Here is a 21,403-nt window from a genome sequence, read left to right as displayed (position 1 = left end):
CCCCCATTTTGGCGGGCCATAAAACATGTCAATCACGTGGTGATAACCAGCACGGCCATAACGGGAGGGGGAAAATTCCATTCCATATTTTAGTTACTGGCAATACCAATAATATCTTCGGTCTGTTATGCATCGGTAATGTTCCCGGCATGGAAGGATTCGCTGAGAGGTGAATTACTTGCGGTCTTTGACCCCAATCTCAAGCCTACGAGCGCTACAAGTAGCGATCCTTGAGACAGATAACCCCTTGAGTCTGCCTCTTCTGTTGACACTGCAAAAGAGGATCCCTGATCAATAGTCAAACATCATTGGGAATTATATAGCGACGACCACTCCTAGTATGACGACGACACGCGACGACAATGGCCACGATCATGACCAAGACCACGACGCTGTACACGTATACGGCGGATAGGAGGTCACTAAAAATCACTGAATAACTATAACGTTATCCACTCGTTTAGGGAAGTACTGGCCGCCGCAGGTTGAAACTGACGTGGACGGGGTTGAATCAAACCGAATCAGCATCGGCCGCCCCCCTGTTATCAGAGAAACCAATTTACCAGTAAGAGGCTAAGAGCCAATGCAGTGAGTGGTGATGGGTTTCCATTGCGACTTGGCCCCCCTCGTCCCCACAAGTTACAGTACATTCCATTATTCCAATCTGGTCGCTGATCCCAGCCTGGAATCATGAAACCGCTCTTTACCCAACTTGTCTTAGTTGTCTGGCTCTGGTGGGTCGGCTCATTGAAACCTTGCACACCCGCCCATTCCCATAGAAATTCCTGGCTGCCACTGCGAGGGGGGGGGGGGAACAGCCGCCGATGGGGAAATATCCAAGTAGTTATGGTGACAATGCTTCCATAGTTCCCTATTAAGGCAACAATACTTCGTCTGATTCCCCTTGCCTGGTACACCTCACAATTAGACTGATTATGCCGATAATCCTAGGATAGAGTAAGGTCAATACCACAATGAAGAACTATGATTATATGCTGAACAGTGAGTACTGTACCTTGCGAGCCCATGAAGATTCGACCAAGCTACGGGTAGGGACAAGTCCATCCATTATCGACATGCAAAAATATTCATGGCTCATCCACCATCACTCACTTGAACTATCTCATCGGACTGCCATGCTTCAAGATTCCCCAGCCAGCGCCAGTCATTACTGTGGAAGTCAATGATGAACCAAGCAATCGAAAGAGTGCCAATCTCCCCATGGAAATTGGGCGCATCGGCACGAGACCATCTTCGAAGGTCCCTCGAATCCTCTTGTTTGCTGTCAATCATTTACCAGGATTGCTCGGCAGATCATCTTAAAGGATGGCTCTAATTGCTGGACGATCGACAAGTGAAACGCGATATGCAGAGGACTGTCATCGCAAGCGGATCGCACAGCGACTGTGTTCTTGAAACAGCTCATCGAATGACAATGAGAAGCTATTGAGCTTTCGTTGTCCCGAGACCGACATACTCATACTCGTCCTCATACTCATACCTATACGAGGTACAATACTCATAGCTAGCTAGCTCATACACTCATACTCGGGTACTTCTGGAATGCAACCTTGCACAGGGGATCCCCCTGTCCTGGGTATATTTGCCTAGTCTAGATGCATCTTATCGGCACATACTGTAGGTCCAGGCAGGCATGAGGGGGTTGCACTGCACCAATTGAGCTTGATGAGTAGTAACTACATACAGTATACGTAGTATGAATACTCCGTAAATCACTCAGACTCCCTCCCTCCCTTTTATAGCGTTTATGTTGATGGGCCACCCCCGGGTTCTTCGGGCCGCAGCTGACAAACCGACCTTCCAGGTTCTTTCCGCGTCATCCCATCCATGAGTTAACTTCGAACAGTAGTACTCCGTAAAGGACAGAAAGTGCCTCAAAGCTAACATGAATGAACAGTTTCCGGTCGGGAGATTAGCATCCACAGCAGGCTTCTAGAAGCTCCTTAGTCAATTAGATAGAGAATGACATTCGGTTACCTGCCGGAGCCAGAACAGGAAAGCTGCATGCCGGCTTTCCTATTCCATCTCTGCCCAGCGGTCAATGTCTCTCATGTCAGCACATAGCACGGAGGGCGTTGGGAAGGGGCCAGGAATTCTGATGCTTTGTCCTTGTTCAAAACAGCTTGGTGCCAGTAGAATATGCTCGAGGCTCTTGATACCAGGTGTCGCAGAAACATAGTAGGCGGTAGAAAGCTTGCAACTCAGAGAACACCATTAGCTATCGATGGTTGAGATGCAAATTTCATCAGAGTACTCCATAGTGTTTCAGCCTTTGCTGCCGCGAAGCCCGGATAAATCAATGCTGAGAGACGCTTGTCTCCACAAGTCTTCTGGGCAGTCTTGAATTTCAAGCCAACCCTACTCCGTAGTAGTAGCTGCCTCTTTACCGAGCGCCGGACGAGAGACCAGCTTAGTCCTTCAAGAACTCCGTAGCAGAATGTACAGGACTTTACTGCACAACTCGTAGAAAGACATGTTATCCAACAAAAGTGCAACGTGGTACCGCTGCCCGGCCATGATTTAGCGCTAAGCTTTCACTCATCGTGCAGATGAGGACTGTGAGGGTTGACCTTGGATTATGAGAAACGGGTCAATAAGTTTATAATATCCAATCCACCATAACTAGGCAGCCGGATTGTCTGTCCTCTCGCCAAGGTTCCTCTTTCAACCTCTCTCCGCCCACCTCTATCGAGTCAGCATCAGCTGTTAACTAGTTAACATAGTTATTTCACGTCAGTCAACTAATGGACTAGTAATGAGTAGCCGAGCTCCGGTAATTTCCTGTTAGCGAGGAGTGTCTCAATCGTCATTGAAGAATCGGTTCGCTGTCTCAGTGCCCGGGATCTCCCTCGTTCTTACTACGGAGTATGGTCCGAGGGGATGGGACCGCAAATCAGCGGTGAATTGGCCACGAAGTTCACCCCTTCCTGCTTAGCTGCTCCCTCTTAAAGCGGCAACAGTGCCAATTCTCACGCACAATGAGATCTCATATCTCTATCACATGGCAATCTATTCGCACGACTGCGTTTGTAGTCGAGAGGAGAATCTGGTTGAGAGAATCCCTGGCAATTCGCAGGAAGCATTGCGGTCATGGCCTGTTTTGGCAGCTGAGCTGAGCCTACTATTGTCCACTGTGACTGGACCCCCACCTGTCATCACTGTCATGGATGATGGATTGAATATTCTAGGGTTACCACCGGTAGTGTAGTCAATCCGAATTGTCATGATCATTGGATGAGCTCACCAATAATCATTCCCACAGCAAAATCTACGGAGTGAATCCACTGACTCTCTTTAACAACACCTAATATTGCAGACTGGATACATCGTAAAGCCGCGATTGCATTCGAGTCCAGCTGAACCCTTGAGATAACTATAAACTCTCATTGCAGGGTATCAACAGAGTCCGCATGCACTCATGGCGAGGAAGACTCTTGCTTCTGACTACTGACTTCATAAATTGCACAGTTAACACAAGCACGTTTCTGCACTTAGTGCTTTGGTCGTACAATAAGCTTTGATGGGCTGACTTCAAACAAAGACAATCCACATTTCCGAGGTGACAATAACCAGTTCTCAACAGGGCGAAAAATGACGAGCTCGTAAATTCGTAAAAGTGGTGGCATGGCTGAGACAACCTCAGGGTTTTCCTCAGTCTTCCAAGACCCGATAAGTGGATGCTTATCCACCGAGGACTTCCTGTCTGGTTGTTCAAGCAACTTGTTATACGGGCCCTGTCTTTTTGAGTTTCTTTCTCTTAGAGGAGGAGTTTCTGTGTGTGGTCGGAGGGGGGGAGGGAGGGGGCAGGTGGTGGAGGGGAGAGGGGATGAGGGGAGGGTGGAAGGACTTTTCTAAACTTGGAAAAGACGCTAAACAAAAAAGAAACAACGCATGATGAGTGGTCAGTAAACCTCTTAGTGCCAGGTTGGTCCCAAACAAAGTGAGCAAACAGGGCGCAGTCGGTGTCGGCGTTGGCTGGTGCTGGCTGATGCTGGATGGATCTTTTGCCCAGCCTGCCTACCTGCCTACCAGCCTGCCAGCCTGCCAGCCGGCCTGTCAGTGGCTCTCTGTAACTTGTAGTAGTGAGAGACTGTGTGACTGACTGCCGACTGACTGCCAACTGACTGGGGGAACTGGAGCTGGCCGGGCGGGCCTTAGACTAACCAAGTTAACTCACTACCGTAACTACTAACTATAGTGAAGGTAGGTTTCGCATTCCCAAACCATGTTAATCTTTTTCTCATCCTAACTCTCTCTGTCTCTCTCTCTCCCTCTCTCTTTCTCCCTCTGCATTTTTATTTTTTTTATTTTTTATTTATTTTTTTTTTACTACACCCTTTCTCTATCACAGCTCTGCTTTGCCAGCTTCAGAGCCTCACTGACATCAGACCTGTCTTCCCCCCGCCCCTTTTTCCTCCCATACCAAACTGTCATCATTGTCACCTACCGAACCCGACTCCTCGTGTTGACAGCTTAGCTCTCCCGACCTTGCGATAATCCATTCCCCTTCCCCGCCATTGACGCTCCCTCTCACCCCAGAAGTTATGGTACCCATCCCCTACGTCGCCATTTCGGGGGAGTTAGAGGAGTAATTCACTTCTCCTTTTCGACTTCCATCATTCCATCCGCTTTTTTGCGCCCTTCCGTCTATCCCATCGCGTCCACCAATTCGTCATCCTTTGGTGTCCGATTTATCGCTTGGTCGTTTTCCTTCGGAAAGGTTCGCGCAGTCACCAAGCTTACTGGGCAACAAACTTTGTGGTTCGATCGGCAAAGCAAGATATTGCGTGGACAACGTGGATTGAATCGTCTACGAGGGGCTGACCTCCCCGAGGAGGTCATCCCAGGCACACAAGGTGACCGAAATGAGTCCAGGACGCGGCGCAAAGCGAGATATGCCTATTACCATGGTAGTCCCAATCCAAGATAAATGCGAGGGTCCTGAAACCGCACAATATGGATCGCAACCCCAGAATTCACAGCGCATTGGACGACGGCGATCGCGATGGCGCAGACATAGGTCTGTACTCGCTGGAGTGAGCTGGATGTCCTTGGTGTTGTTGATGGTGTGCATATCCCCGAGTTCCGCTGTGCTGTTGAACTTCGACAATTGCCTAAATGCGGCTTACATCCAATCGAATCCGAAACAACTTCAGTTCGTCCCGCTGGACGTATCGGTCGCTTTCAATTTGCATGACTCTCTCAATCCCCTCAATATTACGGTTTATGGGAACGTCTCCGGCACAGCGAATGGGGAAACCTATCCAAGCCCGGACAGTCCCGACTGGTCCAATCCGAACGACACCGTGGGGAAAATCGTGGATTACGATCCTGCAAGCAACAAACTGAGTACTCTTTTGTCGGAAATTGATGTACTTAGTTGGAAGCCGTACAATCATGCATCGGAATTCTGTGACTCTGTCACCCAAGGGAGCTGTCCACTGAGTCCCGTGTTCTACGCCAATGCGTGAGTTTTCTTCCTATGCTCTTGCAAATGGCAACTAACAAGCTCGAACCCCACCAGGAGCGATCTTTCAGCCTTACGAGCTTTCTCAATCCAGCATGACATGCAATCTGCGTACCATTTCTCGACCCTGTCAGCACGCCTGGTGATCAAGTCCGCCGATACCGCTGCCACAAGGATTGGTTGTATCAGCGTGGATATAACTCCTGATCTTGGGACCTCTCTTCGAAACACAGTCACCTACATTCCCTTGGTCATTCTCTTGCTGGTTGGGATTGCCACCATCACCGCCGCTATCTATAGTCCTTGGGGTACCACCGACCCATTTCATTGGACCAGTAATTATGGACGCGACGAGGACGTCCTTCGCCTGGTGACCCCGGGCTTTGGGGATTGCCTCAACTACATACAGTTCGCGGTGCTTACTGGTGCCTTGTCATTGGACTATCCTGGCTATTATCAGCCGGTGGTTAGTCAAGTCGCCTGGTCGGCCCTCATATTCAATCAAAGCCTCTTGGACCCCGGACATGAGCGGAATCCAGTAATAGATGGTGTTTACGCAGTCAATGCTACTTACGGACTGGATAGGTTGAACCAATATGTGGGATTGCCATCAGCACGCGATATTTGGCCTGGAATCATGGTCTGGATGCTTGTCATTGTGGTCTCTATCACAATCCTTATTCAGGTAGGCTTCGGGCTTCGCATGCTCCTTCGCACGATTGCCCACGTGCCAGAAGAAGACCTTCGCTCAAAGAATATGCCCTTCACCATCGGAAATGCCGTTCGGATTGTGTTCAATTACTTGCTGCTGCCACTTATTTCCTTTTCATTCTTCCAGCTCGTGATTGCCCGCCATTCGCCTGCATATTGTGTTGCCTTGGCGGTCGTGTTCATTGTGATACTGGCATCATTTTCCATTTGGACAACCCGTTTGATTGCGACCACACGCCCGAAATCGTGTCTATTCGATGACCTATCGACAGTGCTCTTGTATGGCCCACTTTATAATACTTTCTGCGACGATGCTGCCGCCTTTGCGCTGGTTCCGATCTTCCTTTCGTTCGCCCGAGGTATCGCTATCGGAGCGCTGCAGCCGTCAGGCATCGCGCAGATTGTGCTCCTCGCCATTTGTGAGGTAGTCTCACTGCTGACCATAGTGGCGTTCCGACCGTTTGCATCACCTACCTCCATGAACCTTTATCACGCTTGTTTCTCCATCATCCGTTTTCTCACCATCTTACTCAGCATCGTTTTCGTCCCATCATTAGGTGTCTCGCAGGCTGCTCGGGGCTGGATAGGATATATTATTCTGTTCTTGCATGCCTTAGTGCTTGTGTTCGGTTTCTTCCTCAATGCTCTTCAGACCTTGATCGAGGTTATTGCACGCCTTGCCGGAGCCGGAGGTAACGAAGGCGGTGCAACCCGAGGTGGTTTGGTCAAGGTATTTGGCATGCGGCAGTTGTCTCGTCGTGTTCCCCGACAAAGTGTTGGTACGCGACAAAGCATGGGCTCCGAGGCTGCGATGTTGGCACACACCGATGACCGCCTGTCTTCTCAATTCGATGGATCCAGACCTCGAAGTCTCTCCGGAAGTTCTGCGATGCTTCTTCATCGGGCGGGTGCAAGCGACGGCCGCGCGAGTGCCTTTTTCGAATCAGGGAGCGCACAGGGTGGAACACATAGTCGAGCCAATAGCAGCGGGTTCTTTACGCCATCAACGCCGGGCGGGTTCGCCGGAGCAGGCAATCAGACACCTGGCAGTAACTCGCCCAAGAGCGGACCGGTCTTCGCTATGCATCCCCATGACCCTTACTATCGACCGCCCAGGCCCCGCAAGAAAATCATTGAGATAGGTGTATCGAGGGAGAAGTCTCGGGCAAGGAAGCGAGCGGCGAGCTACGGGGATGTGGATGACGATATCATGGAAGGCCCGTCGATTTCTGGAAGAAATACTCCCGTTCCTGCCTACCTTCCAGCACCTAAGGACGATCTAGATCTAGAAGATCCTCGTCAGTCTAGAAAAGACTATGCGGTACGCGAAGTTGATTTCTACTACCGTGTTAGGGGTCCTCCACTTTCACAGTCGGGCACGCGCAAGTTGAAGACAGGCCCTGCTGATCCCACAGGTCCTGTTTCGTCGGCAACGGGCTTTTTCCGGAACCTGTTTAGAGGGAAGACCAAGGAGAAAGGAAAAGGATTTGAAGTCGTTCGAAGTGCTAGGGCACCTCCGCCAGGTCTGTTCCCAGAAGGCGAGGTTTTCCATGAACCCTATACAGATGAGCCCGAGGAATCAGGAGCCGCAGATCGTCCCGGTCCAGGATCTGATAGTGACCGTGACTATGAGGATTCAGAAGGGGAGGGCCACGAACGCGCTCCAGAGATTGCAATTACCCTACCGAAAGTTGACACAGGGGGCGCTATTGAGCTACCTAGTCGTGTAGGCTCACATTCGAGTTCTCAGCCACCCTCGACTGAGCCACAGAATACCCAGCCTGAAGGCTTGACCGACCCAGGGGGCCAAGAAACATCCTTGCCCGGCGAACTTCTTCCCGAGGTTGCGACGGGAGAGGGAGCCGATTCCAACCAACCTAAAGACTTTGCTCCGGCTCATTCTCAGAATCACCTCCATCCTTCGGCTTCCGTGACAGGCCGGTTACCGTTCAGTGCGGCCAGTTCACCTTCGCGAGATAGAAATTTCTCGATTGCATCAACAACTGCCTCGACCACGTCTAGCCGTCGGCATGGAAATGCGGAAAACCTACGCATTGAGCGCCCGTCTAGCATGGGCTACGTTGCTCAATACCGTACCCAGGATAACATTCATGAGGCTAGTCCCGATGAGCCGTCGTTTGCAGGTAGTGCTGCTGAATTGGTCACTGAGGCGCAACACCATGAGGGAGATTATCGCAGCGTCAATTTGGAATAGCCTGCGCAACTGTCCCTCTATTCTCTTTCTCTCCTCCCTCACAAATATCGTTCTTATCTTCTTGCCTAAAATTTTCATGCGTCGGAGTTTGTGAAATACGCTTGGGTCCCGTCACATATGCATCAGTATCTGCTGGTCAGCGTCTTTCGGCTTTGCTCTTCACATTTCCTGTTTCCAAGCCTCATGTGTTTGCTCTTCTGTTGACTCGCGAGCATAAATACATTCCGAGCAGAGTTGGGCAATTTGTGCTAGCCGACTGTCCTGTTTCTGGTCATCATTTGTTCTTTGCAAGCGTAGGGGTTGCATCTTGTATATTCTTGGAGTCCTTCTTTTTTTCCCTTTCATGTACGGAATCTTCGGTAATAATCCAGTTTAACTCTAGTGAGCGAAGGTTGGAGGTATGGCTTGTGTGATACTTGCTACTCGGTCATCCGTTTTGAGTGTCGATGAAGATATACGGGGAACTATTTTCTCTGCCTAATCGAGACCGTCGGTAATCAACTATATATACCACAGATTGATTTGAAGTTATCTCTGTCTGTTGTCGAGCCCCTAATTGGTGGCGGTGGTAGATCTGCCGAGTCTACGATAAGGAAGGGTTTCCTTGGCAAAATCAGGCCTTGTGCATGTTTCAATGAAATACCTCCTACTACTAACAGTAACTTAAGTCAGTACACGACACTCAGGGTTGACCGCCGCCTTGATTGCCCCGCGGCGAAATCTCGGGTGGGACCCGAACCAAAGGAAGGCCCGGTCCCTCTTTAAGGCATCTCCACTTATCACTTTGACACTCTCAATCCTCGGGAGTCTCGCTCTCACACTCTCTCCGATCTCTCCCTCACATCCCACCCCCAACTCCTTTCTCTCCACCCTCTCTTCCTCTCTCTCTCTCTCTCTCTCTCTCTCTCTCTCTCTCTCTCTCTCTTTCTCTCTTACTTTCTGTCTCTCTCATGTGGATGCCTTACTAGCTAGTCACTTGCAGTGGCTGTGAATCGACTGCACTCTTCTTCTCGCAGATTCCTAATCCCTCCGCACTGAGTTGTCACGAGACCTTAGTGCACGCGCTCTTATCATTAGTCTTTTTCAACGCCCGACACCGCACCCGGAGTGCCCTTTGCCCGTCTGTCACTGGCTTCAAAAGAGCCTAACTGTGCGACTTATCTCGTTCTTGTCCGGAGCTCACTCATCTGATGCATAATAGGCCCACGCTAGCGTTGTCCACCGCTTTTGATCGTCTCCCTCCCGGCTGCTCTCCCCCATCCTGGCATCACCGCGCCACCCAGTCAATGACGGCCAGTCCCTTAAACGGCGGAGACTAGTCTCCTCTACGGCCCCAGCGACCCAGATATCAAAGTCCTTTTCAACGTCAACGTCTTCCTCCTCATACTTCAGGTTAATGTCGTCGTCGTCGTCGTCGAATTCGGCTAGTCCTTCATCCTCCGCCTCCTCTTTCGCCGCCTTCCCCGCCGCCACTCGGCCCGCCGCCACTTTCAGGCCTCATGCGAGCTCGGAAATTTTACAAGTTACGGAGGCTGGCCCTTCAGGCGATCAACGCTCCGAGAGAAGGCGGTCCACCATGACTGGGTCGGATCGGAAGAGAAGGATAGCCAGTTTGGAGGGGGATGTGTGGCCCCGTGGCTCCCGATCTCAGTCGTGGACGTCAGAAGCTGGCCCGAGTAGCCAAGCACGCACGATGGATAGCAGGTCTTTGCCTCAACGTTTCTCTCATACACGCCCTACCGTAATTACGCCTGGTTCTTCTTATGCTGCGCCGATCGATCTTTCTTCACCACCGGGTGCTCACTCTTCGAGCATGAATGGTCTACGTCGTGCTTCATGGTCACGAACCCAGGATAACTACGTGGAATATGTTCGCCCGCGGTGGCAGCCTGATGCTGAGGTGACCAACTGCCCAATTTGCGGGGCCGCATTCAGTTTCTGGTACAGAAAGCATCACTGCCGGAAGTGTGGCCGGGTTGTTTGCGCGTCATGCTCACCCCATCGGATCACTATTCCGCGACAGTTCATCGTGCGCGATCCCGCCCGCTCGCCCGCTGGATTGCTAGTTCCTCCTCGTGCGGCTTCAGCCATTCAGTCGGGAGAAGATGATCCAGCTCACTCGCCAACAACATTAAACCCAGCGCTAGGCGGCGGGGAAGAAGTCAGACTTTGCAACCCGTGCGTGCCAGATCCGAATCCGGAGCCCCCTCCAGGGTTCACAACGGTTCAAAGTCCGGGAAGAGCAGATATTAGTGCAGCAGCAGGCTGGGGGGAAGCGTCCTCTTATCTTGCGCCACCCAGTTCGCGGCATCGTTCTTACCATTCGCTGTCCTCCACCACTCGGCCTAGCCTCTACAATAGCATACCGGTGAGTATTTGTGATTATCCAATGGTCCGATCATCCTATAAATAACACACATTGTACAGATGCAAACCGAGCCCCTGGGGTCGCGACCAGGGCGGGGGCAGACAGTTGGCGCGACCGAATATTCAGCTCTAGGGGCATTTGGAGGATCGCTTGCCCCGCGAGTTGCTCGCATGAACTACGCCGCTTTGGCAAGCCCTCGTTTCACGTCTGGATCGGTGGGCTCCTCCGCACGACCTCTACCTTATCCAGCTGCTGGCAGCGCCAGCTCGTTGCCCGCCATCCCTCATGCTCATCGTTCGCTGCATATGCGCCCTCCCCATGTTCGTGAACAGGATCTGTGTCCAGTCTGTGAACGTGAGCTTCCACTTCTCGGATCAAATGGTGGTGACGATGCGCGGGAAGCACACATTCGGGATTGCATTGAGAACCATGGTAGGCCCGGGCGCTCAAGTCCTCAAAGCGGTAGCCCCGTCCAGTCCCATTTCGCAGTCAGGCTAGTTACATTCAAAGCCACCGAGAAGGACTGCATCGGGCATGATGGTGGGCTGCAGGAGTGCACGATTTGTATGGAAGAGTACGAAGTGGGACAACCGCTTGTGCGGCTGGAGTGCTTGTGCAAGTTTCACAAGCGATGTATAGTGGAGTGGTTTGAGCGTAAGAAGGAATGCCCAGTGCATAAGGTGTCTTGAAACATGGGCTCGATTCTGGAATTCACTCATGCTTTTGGGTGAACAGGGTCCATCGCGGCTGGGTTTCCGCAGTTTATATACCATCCTTCAATCATGCTCTCTGCTCTTGACTAGAAGGGGTTTTGGGGGCGGATTGATCGCTTTTGTATCGTTTCAGCCGGCGTTCCTTGCTACAATGTTGCAATTTTGCTGATCGATTGCCACCCAACAGATGATTCTGTGCGGCTTCGATCAGCCGCTGTAGTGGTTTTGTACTCTTTTGCAACCTAGATCAGAATATACTCCTTGTGTGTGAGTGGATGTGTATCGAAAGGGAAAAAGATTGTAAACAGAAAAGTCTGCAATAGATCAATTTATACCCAAGTATATGCATTGGAAGTTGAATTTGCATTTTGTTTCCGTAGAAGAGTACCTGAGTATAAGTACGGAGTACACAAGTAAATAAGCTGGGAAGGCTGAAGCTATCCGCATTCGGAGTCACTGACTTTCCCCCTCCGCTTCTCTTTCGGGGATTCCCTCTTCTCTCGGCCCCGAGTCTCTGAGTCGAGTCTTGTCCTCATCCTCCTTGGTCTTACATACTCCCTCTCGTTTTCCCTTTCCAGATTTTTGTGCCCTTTCTTTTTCCTTTTCCCGTGTTTATCCTTCTGCAAGTCAGCGTCACGATATAGAAGTTATTGTTCAGATCGCGTCTGGGCCGAGCCACCACCATATTCTTGAATTCATCATCGGCCATCGGGCCCCCGGTTCTCCGATACTGGCGCAATTCCAGCTCCGTGCTGCCTTGCCTCGCTCCTTACGCTCTCATTATTCCTCTTTCTTTTTTCTTTTCTTTTCTTTTCTTTTCTTCTCCGGTATTGAAGACCGTTTCTCGGGTAAGCTAAAAACAAGATGCAGTTGTGACCATCATGATGTCCATTTGCCCGCTCATTACTCTAGAACGCGACCGGAATGACCTCACCTGCCACTCCGCCCGGACTATGGCGGACGATCACTCCCCGACGAACAGAGCCTGGCTGACCATGATATGATATCCGCTCCGCAGTCTCCGCGCTCCCCGATGGAGCTCGATCCACGCCTGCATGCAGGTGCCAGCGACAGCGGGCGTCCCGCCGAGCGCGCAGAAACCCGCCCGTCTTATCTCCAAGCCTCCGCGTCAGGACACTGCAATCCGCTCGTTGCTTCCCCCGCCCCTATTGCTACAGATTATCCCGACTCAACCCCGCATTTGTCTCCAACCGATCGGCTGCACTTCACCCTGACAGCTTCTCGAGGCCCGAACTCCCTCTCGAGTCCCCAGCTGAACCAACCCAGTAGTCAACATCGGTCGGATTCGACATCGGGTCTTGACACCTTCCCCGGCACCTCCCTCGACCACAATGACCCCCACGCGGATTTGAGACGGCCCCGTGCCTGCGATGCGTGTAGGCAGTTGAAAGTGCGATGCGAACCGGACATCAGTCACCCCAATGGCACCTGCAAACGATGTGCGAAAGCCGGGAGGACATGTATTGTGACCGCCCCGACGCGGAAACGGCAGAAGAAAACGGATAATCGTGTCGCGGAGCTCGAGAGGAAGATTGATGCGCTCACTGCGAGCCTGCAAGCGTCTCAAGATCATGGTCCCGTGCTGCAGTCGGTGCCCATGCCTCCACCACGCGAGGAGCCTACCGGGAGGCATTGGCTGGCACCTACCCATGCCGTACCGCACGAGCCTCCGCCTTTGAAGTCACCGCCGAGTATGGCAAGGAGGAAACGAAGTCATAGCGGGGACGAAAAGGAAGCCACACCCGCAACTTCCCGGGTGTCCAGTCCGAGTGAAGAACAATCCATCTATAACAAAGCAATCCGGCAATGGCGTGCCCTAGGGTACCCGTCGGATTCTACAACGAAGGATGGATCCAGAGAAGCTGTCGATATTATCGATCGGGGCCTCGTGAATGCCGAGATAGCCGCAGAAGCGTTTCGGCGATACAATGAGGAGATGGCACTACTTATACCGATGGTGGTGTTTCCCAAGGGGACGAAGATGGAGGACATACGGCAGAAGAAGCCCGTTTTGTTCCATGCCATCACCGCTGTGGCCGTCGGGACAATCCAGCCTCAGGCCCAAATCCCTCTAATCAACGACTTCTATAGACTAATCGCGGAAAAAGTGGTTGTGAAAGGGGAAAAGTCGCTTGAGCTCGTCCAGTCGATATTGGTCTGCTGCAACTGGTATACGCCTCCGGACAACTTTGAAGAGCTGAAGTTTTACCAACTAACACATATGGCGGTCACTTTGGCTATGGACGTGGGTTTGTATCGAAAATCGATGCCCAGAGGGAAGCAGATGAATTTGATTAGAAACATTATAGCTAAAAAGTCATCCGAGGTCCTGGATCCAGATTCCCCGGAGACCAGACGAACCTGGTTGGCATGCTACTTCGTTGCTGTTCAGTATGTGCCCAACCACTGCTGTTTCTTGTTGCTTAAGTGGCTAACGATCCTAGGGTTGCTGTGTCTCTTCGACGAGTTAATCTTGTGCGATGGCTGCCTTATATGGATGAATGTATCGAGATTCTGGAAAAGTCTCCCGATGCACTGCCATCAGATCGAACAATGGTTCGGTGGGCCAAGCTGGCGCAAATCATTGAAGAGATCTATGTTCAGTTCTCGAGCGACGATATTCCCTCCGTTGTGTCCTTCTCGGACCCAAAGTCCATCTACACTCTCAAGGTCTTCGAAAAGCAGCTGGAGCAATGGAAGAGAGAAACATTACCGGAGCATTCTTCAGGTAAGCAATCTTTCCCAGCTAGTTCTCGCATCTGTGCTAAGTGGGATTTTTAGCTGTAATCCAACAAGCATACTGTATTGTCAACCTCTACCTGCACGAAAATGCTCTGCATGTTGATTATGGCAAGGATGAGGCTCGAACATCAGGGGATGAAGCTGCTAGTCCTACAAGCGCCACGCACATCAGTGCCCTCAGCTCCTGCCTCACTTCCATCCACGAAGCTTTAGATACGATCTGTGCGATTGACGCCAAAAAGCTATTGTCCGCGCCTACCATTACTCTAGCCCGTACGTCTTTTGCAGTTGTTGCGCTGATCAAACTCTACGCCATCGTCCTTGCGCCAGAGACCCGCCTGGGTCAAGTGATAGATGCGGGCAGCCTCAAGATGGAATACTATCTTGACAAAGTCATTCGCCATTACGCCGTCGCTGGAGAGCTTCCTGGCGGACGGAGTCCGGCAAAGTTTGGCGTTGTGCTCTCCATGTTACGCAACTGGTTCATGAAGCGTAAAGACCAGGGTCCAGCCTTGAAAGAAGCACTTTCAGTATGCTGTGGTTCGGCAGACTGTCAAAGTAACAACCACGACCGAAGCCAAGTAAGTGTCCCTACTTTTCTACACCTTGTTTGCTGAAGACTATTTGCGCTTAAGCGCAGTGGCTATCATTGCTAAATCCCTGCAAAAGAATCACAGCGACGCTGGGCAGACCCCCCTGCACCTTTTGAGTGAAGTCGCCATGGGCAGTAGCTCGCAAGGCCGCTCCTCTACCACAAATCCCTCCGCCGGCGAACCACCCATGCCTTACTTGACAGGGTCCACTATCAACAACAACAACACGAGCAGCAGCAGCAGCAGCAGCCGCCGCAACCCGAGCGCCACCAACCACGCATCCATCTCCTCCGATCTCGCCTCACACTCCCTCGGTCCCAGCCCACGCCCCATATCACAAGCACCGCCTGCACCGACCTCACAGCCTCCCAGCGCAACCGACTCAACCACCGAACCGTGGCCCCCTTACTCCACTGCGGCGCCCGCTTCCTCGTCCCGTGATTACTACCCTGCCTTCAGCTCCGGCATGTCCGACCTCCCCGGCTACCCCAACCCCGCCGCCCCCGCGAACAGCGACGGAATGCTGATGATGCCGCAAGGTTTCTTTGTGCCCGAACTCGGGGTGCAGATGGGGTTCGACCCCGAGAACCTTCTTGCCTTGCACAACATGATCGGCGACGGGTTCTTGAATCTGCCGTTACAGGCTGACGAGGGCATGGGCTTTTATTAGTGAGGTATTGGTGCCAGGGGGGGAAGGGGGGAAAGGGGGCTCTACCCCACATCTCTCCATTCTAACGTAATATGATATCCCTACTGTTCGTCCATTCTGTTCGTATTGTATTTCTGCTTGGAGCGTACATACTCCTTGACTCACTGCTTCCTCCTCTGCCGAGTATTTAAGCAAGGGAGAAGATGATACGTGATACCTCATTCTCTTCGTGAGAAGATCCACCCCAGGCAGGGTAGAAGGCCAGCAGATGTATATTTCGACTACTAACCGAAACTCTTCTTGTATGTATGTATGTAGGTATGTATGTATGTCCGTACGTAACTAGAGAAAATAACAATTTACCAGGAACCCCCTCAAGAAGCAGAACAGCTCCCCACCCTACTCCGTACACATGCATGCGCAAAAGCAAAGGTTACCTTAGCCAGAACATCACACAGACTCCATGCTTGAACCAAACCCCCACCCCCACCCCTCCGTCTTAGCCCTACCCTAGCCAGGATCATCCCTGTTCGGAGAAAGGAAGATTTTACAGCACCACAGAAAGGTATCAAAAACGGAAGATAGAAAAATACTAATAATAATAATAATAAAAAACCACCGAACAAGAAAAAGACTATCAAAGAGATCACGTGCATCTTACAGCCCTGATCGTTGTTGCTTTTCGGGGGTTTGATTCCGTTGGCCTCGGATTCACATGATGGATGGTTTTTCTAAGTCTTATTCTATCAGGGAAAGATGTACCAAGTTTGTTTTTCTTTTGTGCATCTTACATTATGATTTTGCCGGAGGACTGGGTTGGTGTGTCCTGGAGGGTAGGGGTAGAATATGTCCTAGAAGAAGGAAGGGTAATTATTCAAGCGCTTGGGAGCTTTCTATTGAGCATATCATGTATAGGCTGAATTACAGTCGAATGAGCTGTCAGTAGGACTGGCTGATTGTCTCTAGTATATGGGACTGTCCGGGCGGGTAAATGCCGCCAATTATCCTAAATGTAGAGTGTCAAGGCCTAAGATAACCTCATGCTTCCCAGGATTGATTAGACAGACGTTGGTCAGCATTGAGTTGACTTCAAGGCGGAGCCTGCCGTTCCTGCAATCTTGGGTACTCTTCACGTCACTAGTCGTACATGAACCTCCATATACGTATAAGCTAACGATCAAGGACGCTCACGTGTATAAAGTGTCCTGGAAGCTGCTTCTATAGCATAAAAAAGCAATGACTTTTCAAAGGTCCCACAGCGTTCAGGTTGCCATAATAGGATTTCGACGTGAGATAATGTCTAATCTTAGTATGCTTCGCTCAGCTAGTCGCTTGATATGGCCATCAGCTTCTTTGCTAATGCGACAGAATGAGATGGTGTGTGTTGTTCGATGGTTGCTAGCACTCTGCAAAAATTGATCATTGAACAGACGGATCCTCGTTCCGGTAGAAAATGTATGTTAGTCCGGCCGGTCTATTGACGGCCACCATGTGACGCCGACAACACATTGCACAGGCCTCAATGTAATATAATGGACTTTCTGTGAACACTGAATTGGGAGTCTTTCGTGCAAGTGAGCTGTTTGCTGAATCACATCAAGTTTTGCGGTCGACATAAAGTCGAAGCCTCGACCGCAGCAAAAAAGTGAAGGTCTTCATTACCTGATCGTCACCTCGAAATCTGCTGCCAATCTTGAATGAGCTTTTGCACAACGAAAGCCCAAGGCCACCCGTTCTCAGCCTCTGTCCTGCGCAGAAGATCTAGAAGGCATGCCTGAGCAAGAGGATCACTGATCCAAGTACCACCTGCAAATCTCGGTGTTAACTTTTATCTCTGAAACATCGAGCATGATGATGAGAAGAGTAGTCGTCAAGGACACTGGCTACTTACAGGCGCAGAGAGTGTGACCTGCCATTATACGTAAAGCAGGATCATTGTCTGCTGACAGAGCTATGCCAAAGATGAGTCCCAGGTTGTATTTGATCTCGTCCTAGACACTCATGAGTCAGAGCTCAGTTACTGAAACTACGACGGACTCGCAAACAAACCTCAAGCATCCGCGTAGCCTCCCTGAATTGTACCATTGACTTTGAAGCCTGGAGTTCATGCTGTTGAAACAAAGCCTTCGCCATGGAGATGTGTTGGATTGCAGCAGCTAGAGCAGCATCAGTACCGAGCAGAAATCCAGCTATTCTCATGGACATACCTTGTAGGGAATTGTCAAACCAAATGAACGGAAAGGGTCTTCCAGACCCTGGATCAGGCATTGAATAGTGCAAGGGCCTGAACGTGTCAGGTTTCATGGTTTCCCAGGCGCTGACTCGCTGCCTCAACGAATTTCCCTCAACGGGATCTACGTGCGCCAAATCTTTCGCGCCATAGCAGTAATTGATTGTTTCAGCAAGAAGCCAAACGGCCCTATGTGTCCAGTCCCGGTCATCCTGATTTGTCCTATGCTGCCATGCTTGATATAGCTTTTTTGCGAACGGACCCAAGGTCAATCGCAAAGGCCTCTGGCGCATCAGAGCGAGTTGTATATCTTGCATAACAAACACCCAGAAAGAGGCTTCTGCAAGTCCTCCAGACACAGCGCAGTCTAGTTGAGAGCTGATGAAGACGGAACCGGCATAAAGGTGGTTCTGGCGATCGTTCGACGGACTGTGGGCTAAATACGGTGTGTAAGTATCTTCCAGTAACATGCAAACGGCTTGCCTTACACGATATCTGCTCGAAGAAGCGTAAAATCACGGTGGAAGTCAGAAGTATATCAATACCGATACCAAAGTCTCGATTCTCAATGACCGATTTGAGGATTTCGATACATCGTTCATGATATTCATCAGCCGTCTCCGGAGAAACAGCGTTATTCGTGTGGTAGAGGTGACGGGCTGATATGGCAAGACACGCGTACAACAAGAGAGGGTATGACGGTGCTCGTTCGGCCACATTCGCCGAAAAGTGACTTCGGTTGTCGCATACGTCTAGCTGCGATCGCTAATTAGTTTTAGAATTCAGCGGAGTATGAGTAAGAAAGGATACGGCACCCAGGGACCGAGTGTCTTTCGGAAATGTCGGAGGAGGAAGGCCTCGTTGAAGCTTCGCAGCTTCTGCGTGCTGGCAAAATCGGTGGGCGGAAACGGAATGTGCGGGAAAGCAAGGCGCGGCGCCGGACGCGCTCGAGAAGGATCCCTGATATTTGGAGAATGAAGCGAACGCGAGGCTGATGATGGTTGTAATGCCCCGTTGGGCGTTGAAGGAGAGTTTTCGGGCGCATGTTTCAGATCCAAGGGCGAACCACCCAGAGACACCACGCGATAATCCGCCGCTGTCCGGTCTGTTTCATCTTCGAAAGAAACTTCATTGTAGTTCATCAGTGAGAAAGAAGCCTTCTCCATCTAAAGCCGGAACAAACCTTGTGTCGGCAACGGCACCCACACTTGATCGGTTGGAAACACGAGATCGCTCTCTCCGTATCGCGGGGGACCACTGGGTCGGAGCGAAGGGTTTTGACCATGGCGAAAAGTGACCTCTTCTGGTCTTGTAGGCGCGGGTATGCATTGTCGTCCGGATCGCCGACAGCGCAGACATTGGTCCTCGGTCTTGTCACCTGGTAGAGACATCAGAGGGCATACACGGGGATGAGATGATAGTCTTGGGGCTGGTAGCATTGGGCTTGGGGACAATTTACATTTGATATGGCGCTGGCGGCAGGTCAGACTGACGCGAGAGCAACGAGGTTAGAATGAGCACAGGAAACAGAAGAGGCGTCACGGCATGGATGAACAGTGAAATGCAACTCACCATCCCCTCATCACGTTGTGCCCAGATTCAGTGCTCGGGCTGGCAGTAGCAATAGCCCTGGAAAGACAAGCCAGATCAACAGCCAGACAAAGCCATTGGCATGAGGTATTAAAATGTGCAGGCCGAGCAGCAGCTAGGAGGCGACCGCCCCAGCGACAATGATTATGATGGGCAGAATAACGTTCAAACGGTTAATTACCCAACAGAGAATGGTTCGTGCGGTGCGGAGCTCGCCATGGCCTGCAAAGTGCAAAGGCAAACTAATAAAGTGGAGGAAGAGGCAAAAGGGTAAAAGCAGAGCCCTATATAGATGAAGATTAAGAAAGCAGATCCCACTTTTTAGCGCGACCACTGGAGCCCAGTATCATACGGCTTCCGGCTTTCCTTCAGGGGTATCTCTGGACTACTGTATGGGAGCTTTTTTTTTCCCACCAAGAAAAAGGAGAGGACAGCCCACCGTAGCTCAGTCATCTTGTTTCCTAGGTGGGATTAGGATGGCACAAGATAGAGCTACAGCAGATGAAGCCATCCGTTGCCTGTTCCTAAGTCTTGCTGTTCCTCTCCGACAAGCGCAGGGCGATTGGCACAGCCGCGTCTGATCGTTGCCCGAAGCAGAAAATACTCGCAAGCTAACTTGGAAGAGCACCCGCACCGGAGTGTTTCGGTTCGAGCTAATGAGCAACGTTTCGGCACTTTCTCTTGCAAATTTCTTGTCCAGAAGTCCCGTTCCTCCTTCAGTCCTTGGATGGAGCTGACTTTGCGTGCTAAATCGGGTATGGTCTGTTCTCGCCCTAAAGGGGGGTCAAATTGACAGCAAGCCACGGGGTTCTTGGTGACGCTTATCGACACCGAGTCCCCATTCAAGTCGAATCTGCAGTTTTCTCCGAACAAATAGTTATTCAATCAACATTTTGACGGACATATCACTGCCCGTTCCGCTGGCGCCCGGCTAGTCGACACGGTTCAACTGTGACTAGCGCTCTGATTGGCGAGGAGCGAGCAACATCTTCCTGTAAGCTGCAATACCTGTTCACACAAGGCTGTGGCGTATGCTTCGCGATGCATCTTGCACCCCTGATGAACGGTTCATTTATCTCGAGAATGTCGGGATTTGTTTGCCTCTTGATCGGTTTTTCTGCCGCGCTCAAAAGTACGGTACTTTTTCCTCTTCGCTAGCGGCACCTCCCCATGTTCTGACGTATCATGCTAACTCGGAATGTTTCTCCTAGCTCGCAGCAGAACAAAGTGCAAGAGAATTATGACAGCTGGTGTTGTGCTGAATCCGAGAGGAGAGACCAGTAATTCATCTCTGGGCCAAAGTACCCCACGGCCGATAGCATACTGATGACACGGTCATGGAAGTGTAAACCCCGGGCACCGGGCTTAATAGCAGTAGTATGAATGCATGCGAGCTTCGAATATCAGCCGTGCGCAGCAGATGGCCGCTCAAGGGGGGTGGGGGGGGGGAACAATCAGTAGGTGAGGTCAAGATGCTGACAGAAAGAACCCTGATGCCGCTTAGCCTAGACCCATTCCATCCGAGTTAGGTTTGGACTGCGAGTCCATAATGGAGCCAAAGCTACGCGAGCCAATTGACAGGTGGATCTTGCTCCAGACCCCCCATCGGAGGGTGACCAAATCCAGCCAAGTAGCAGTAGCAGCGAGTCGTGCGAGCGAGAGCAACTGATGAAGGGCTAGACCAGAAAGATTTCTTGATCATGAGGACAGACCAAGGAGAAGGTGCATTTGTGGCTGGCTTGCATTGCAGAGCGTTAGACCATGCAGTCTAAGATTGTGCAGATATTGTTGTTGAAGAAAAAGAAGAAGAAGAGGAGGAGGAGGAGGAGGAGGAGGAGAAGTAAGAGGAGGAGGAAGCAACCGACAGGAAAAGAGAAGAGAAGAGAAGAGAAGAGGATGATGTTCTGAAGTGGCAGCTGGGGATGGAGAAGTAGTTCTGTAACCAGTAACTTACAGTAAGTTAACCAACCTACTTCAGTGATTGCATGGATGACTAAAAGGGTTGGGTAGTTACTCCGTCAGGTGACCCTTTCCTTGCTCCGCTTCTGGACAATTACCTCATTACTTGTCCGCTGCTGCAACT

General features: G+C 51.1%; 4 protein-coding genes across 4 annotated transcripts; 3 read left to right on the top strand and 1 right to left on the bottom strand.

The window, feature by feature from the left end:
* Positions 1-5,066: 5,066 nt before the first annotated feature.
* On the top strand, positions 5,067-8,414 carry BP01DRAFT_300576 (uncharacterized protein; the record flags this gene model as incomplete). The annotated part of the gene is made up of 2 exons (XM_025571993.1): positions 5,067-5,488; positions 5,546-8,414. The coding sequence occupies 2 exons, from the start codon at positions 5,067-5,069 to the stop codon at positions 8,412-8,414; spliced, it is 3,291 nt and encodes a 1,096-aa protein (XP_025429598.1).
* A 1,396-nt stretch (positions 8,415-9,810) lies between these two features.
* Positions 9,811-11,772, top strand: BP01DRAFT_344238 (phosphatidylinositol-3-phosphate-binding ubiquitin-protein ligase; the record flags this gene model as incomplete). The annotated part of the gene is made up of 2 exons (XM_025573553.1): positions 9,811-10,726; positions 10,873-11,772. 2 exons carry the CDS (start codon positions 9,811-9,813, stop codon positions 11,469-11,471), a joined length of 1,515 nt encoding a protein of 504 aa, XP_025429597.1. The 3' UTR covers positions 11,472-11,772.
* Positions 11,773-12,049: 277 nt separating this feature from the next.
* BP01DRAFT_358332 (putative C6 transcription factor (War1)) lies at positions 12,050-15,835 on the top strand. Its single transcript, XM_025575407.1, has 4 exons — positions 12,050-13,907; positions 13,961-14,244; positions 14,298-14,839; positions 14,928-15,835. The coding sequence occupies exons 1-4, from the start codon at positions 12,529-12,531 to the stop codon at positions 15,519-15,521; spliced, it is 2,799 nt and encodes a 932-aa protein (XP_025429596.1). The 5' UTR covers positions 12,050-12,528; the 3' UTR covers positions 15,522-15,835.
* A 1,334-nt stretch (positions 15,836-17,169) lies between these two features.
* BP01DRAFT_384270 (uncharacterized protein) lies at positions 17,170-19,121 on the bottom strand (the record flags this gene model as incomplete). The annotated part of the gene is made up of 7 exons (XM_025577490.1): positions 17,170-17,306; positions 17,392-17,491; positions 17,550-17,656; positions 17,708-18,166; positions 18,219-18,486; positions 18,546-18,856; positions 18,914-19,121. 7 exons carry the CDS (start codon positions 19,119-19,121, stop codon positions 17,170-17,172), a joined length of 1,590 nt encoding a protein of 529 aa, XP_025429595.1.
* Between the last annotated feature and the right edge of the window lie 2,282 nt (positions 19,122-21,403).

This window comes from Aspergillus saccharolyticus, assembly GCF_003184585.1.
Source record: "Aspergillus saccharolyticus JOP 1030-1 unplaced genomic scaffold BP01scaffold_25, whole genome shotgun sequence".
Taxonomy (NCBI): Eukaryota; Fungi; Ascomycota; class Eurotiomycetes; order Eurotiales; family Aspergillaceae; genus Aspergillus; species Aspergillus saccharolyticus.
Note: the sequence above shows the minus strand (reverse complement) of the source record. Positions and strands in the feature narration are given on the sequence as shown.